Source organism: Phaseolus vulgaris, chromosome 5 (assembly GCF_000499845.2).
Source record: "Phaseolus vulgaris cultivar G19833 chromosome 5, P. vulgaris v2.0, whole genome shotgun sequence".
Lineage (NCBI taxonomy): Eukaryota > Viridiplantae > Streptophyta > Magnoliopsida > Fabales > Fabaceae > Phaseolus > Phaseolus vulgaris.
Window position 1 is genome coordinate 10888723 of NC_023755.2, and position 3509 is coordinate 10892231.

At 33.6% G+C, this 3509-nt stretch overlaps 1 protein-coding gene across 1 annotated transcript; it reads right to left on the reverse strand.

The window, feature by feature from the left end:
• On the reverse strand, window positions 1–1656 carry LOC137835131 (epidermis-specific secreted glycoprotein EP1-like). The gene has a single exon (XM_068643489.1). It carries the CDS (start codon window positions 1478–1480, stop codon window positions 173–175), a length of 1308 nt encoding a protein of 435 aa, XP_068499590.1. The 5' UTR covers window positions 1481–1656; the 3' UTR covers window positions 1–172.
• Between the last annotated feature and the right edge of the window lie 1853 nt (window positions 1657–3509).

Genomic DNA, 3509 nt, shown 5'->3' on the forward strand with positions numbered 1-3509 from the left:
TTTAAGCAAACCAAACCAATCATAATTATTAAAGACTTTAATTTATTGTACATCCATTTCCTTCTCTACACATAGGATAGAAACAAACCACAGGTTTATTGCAACTTAAACCACTATTAGGAATTATTCAAAGTAACTTATTCAAACTCCAAAACCAATGCTTTTGAATTTACTAATTAGGCACCTTAATATACCCCACGTGTGAGGAATTGGTCACTCTGGTGAGGGTTTGCAAATCATAAGCTATCCAACACCTTGAGTTCTCTCGGTGGTAGAAATAACCCACACACTTGCAATCCTTAGTGCATTTGTTTCCACAGTTATTCTCACTCACTCTGTCCCCTGTAGTGTACTTGCTCATGTAATGTTCAACTCCTTCAAGTTTGTAGTAGTGAAACTCATTTGCCTTGCATGATGTCACAGTCTTGGAAGTGCAATTGTTGCTCCACCCAAATAGTCCATTTTCCAATGGACAAGCCACGCATTGGTTGTCATCACATAGCCCAAATTTTCCACATCTCTCAGGCAATTGGCACTCACTCTCATCAGAATCTCTGTCAAATAGAGTGTAGGTCACTTGCCAAACACCATCACGCACATCAAGGAAGTAAGTGTGGAATTTAATGTTACCATCAATTCCAAGCCTGAGGTATGTTATGGTGCTATTGTTCACCGGCCTACCGAGGATTCTATTGCCACTGGTGGAAGAATTGGCCACGAAGTAATCAAATCCAATTTCAAAACTCTCTGAATCAGAAGTGAAGGTGACATTGTCCAAGGAGCCTTGTTGAATGGAGAACCAATCAGATGAAAACCAATACAGAATTGGCCTAGGGGAATTCTTGCTCTTGTAGTACAAGGCCAACCCTTTAGGCTCCAAAACCAAACTGTAAGGTCCATCTACATTCTCCTTCTCTGAAAGCCTACTAACCAGTTTGGATGGTCCTTTTGCTCTAAGATACTGACCAACCAAAAGGGTATCTGTGGGGTGGTCAAAACTCTGCCAAACAAACTTTCCCTGTGCATCAAGGAGGACCATGTTACCATTTGGAAGCAATCTGAAGGCCACAACACCTCTTTTGGAAGTGTTGGTTTGCCAAACAATTCTACCATCAGCATCAGCCAACACAAGGTTTCCATCAGTTCCAAGTGAAAAAGTGGCATTCTCTCCAACTGGGTTGCCTCTATTGGCCTCCCACACCCATCTAAAGAGTTGCTCTGAGCGTTGGAGTCCAACACGCAAAGCTAGAGTGAAGGCATTTGGGGTGGTGTTGTAGAAACCAACTTGGAAAGGAGAGTTGAAGATGCTTATCATTCGGTAATCACCACCGTACTCAACAATGAAGGGTCCAAGTTCACCCGAGTTCACAAATTTGAAGGTCTCATTCTGCGGAACAATTGCATGCACAATGAGGGTGAAAGATGAGAAGAACAATAAGGCAAGAAGAAAAGAAGTTTTGGGTAGAGAAAGAGAAGCCATTGTTGTTGTTGATATATTGTTATATCTATGTGAGTGACCTCTTCTATATATAGTAAGAATTCAGAACTTATTACAAAATACTGTACCATCTTTGGTCAAGGTTTTCAACTCAAATATCACGAGGAATGTCTAGATTTGGATCCAGATCAAATTCGTACAACTGTATAGGATATTGTATTTCAGTGTTGGAGGACTTGGTGGGTCATCTTTATACTACTATCTTTCTTTTTCTTAAGATTTGTGTATAAAGAAAATATTTTTTGATAAGAAAGATGTCACCGATCATGAATTTCCGTGTCCTACACTGCAAATATGTGACTATTTTATGAAAATGATTCTTTGCTACCTAATTTATTAGAACGTGGAAGCATCTTCTTTTATCTTTGGATAAGATCCTGAGAAAAATATACATTAAAATAAGATTGCTTTTACAAAACACCAAGCAAATCCATATTAGTATTGCATTATTTAAAGATATGATGGTTTTCTGTCTTCGATGATCCATTAAATTTTGAGATTATTAATCTTTTATGCATTAAGTAAGTGATGAGATTGGTCTTAAAAGCATAAATTTAGTTTTAAATTTGAGTAAATTATAATTACAGTGTACAGTGTAGTAAATAAAACTAAAATTAATTTAGTAATAATTTATTTTCTTGAAATTAAGTTCAAGTGTTAATACGAATTGTCAAATGATGTTTGGTTTAAATTTAATATATATGAGCTGGCTAATAAGTCAACGCGATTTAACATGGTCAAAGCTTTGAGCTGCCACTTGTTTTGTGTTGAAGGATTACCTTTTCTTCACACAATCATATTTGGCCTAACGGATTGCATCTGATCTTAATTTCATTTTCAACTCTTGTAATTATAGAATTATGTGTGATTTTTCGTTTAAAATTAAATGTGTAATTTAATTAATCTAATTTTTTATTATATTAAGTAATTGATAATATTTACTTAAGAAAAAAAAAACTTGGAACATTCAGAAGATTCTAGTGGAGGACAGGGTGCTGTATGAGGCTTTGTTGTGTCGGCGGAACCTTCAGAAGGACAGGCTGCGTTATGTGAGGCTTTGTTGTGTCAGTGGAAACCAATGAAACCACGAAACCAATGACCCTACAATGTTGCCTCTTTTGACTTGAAATTGTTTCAACTCATTTTAAAACATGATTTGAACATTTAAAAATATAACTAGTTTCTTTATTTATATTTAAATTATTTTAAAATTTCATTTCACTATAATTTTGACAATTATTTATTGAAGCATTGCTTATTATAGATAGATAACTGTTTTTTTATATCTTATCACTACTACAAATTTTTGTTTCTCTCAAAATACTTATAATGCTTCCTTTCTATACTTTTTTTTAGTTACATGTTTAGTATATTTCTATTTTTCTAGCAGATTTTCTAACGATATAGTGAAATAAAACATATATAAATCGTCTAATAATATACTGTGATATATAATAAATTTGTTAATTTTATCATTATGTTTTAAAACTTTATTTAAGATCATGTTTAGTTGATTGATAATATAAAAAAACTTACTGCATAAAAGTTTGTATAATTCTCTTGTTCTAATTTTTTAAAAGTTTAATTTTATTTCAGATTTATCACAGATTATAATGGTATGATTTTAGTCTTCAAAATTTTAGTTACAGTTTTAAGATTATAGTTAAGTAAATTAAAGTGATATTTTTTAAGATTACTTTTGAATTGGACGAGTTGTTTTTATTTTTAACGTTTACAACAATGATATGATTGAGGGCAGTTGCTTCTTGCATCTAATAATTTTGAACCTACATCCAATGAGTTTTTAAAAGTTTAGAATTACTTTTAGGTGTTTTGTTTAAAAGGAGGAAGCTTCATACGACGATGTTCGTTATTGGTGGTTTCTAGTGGTGGTGAAGGTAACAAATGCAATAAGGTGTGGTGGAGGTTGTGTGGTGTTTATAAGGTTGGGATAAATGTTTCAAGTAAGAAGGAGTTGTTAAATAGGGGTTTTGGGGGTGAAATGGTGGAA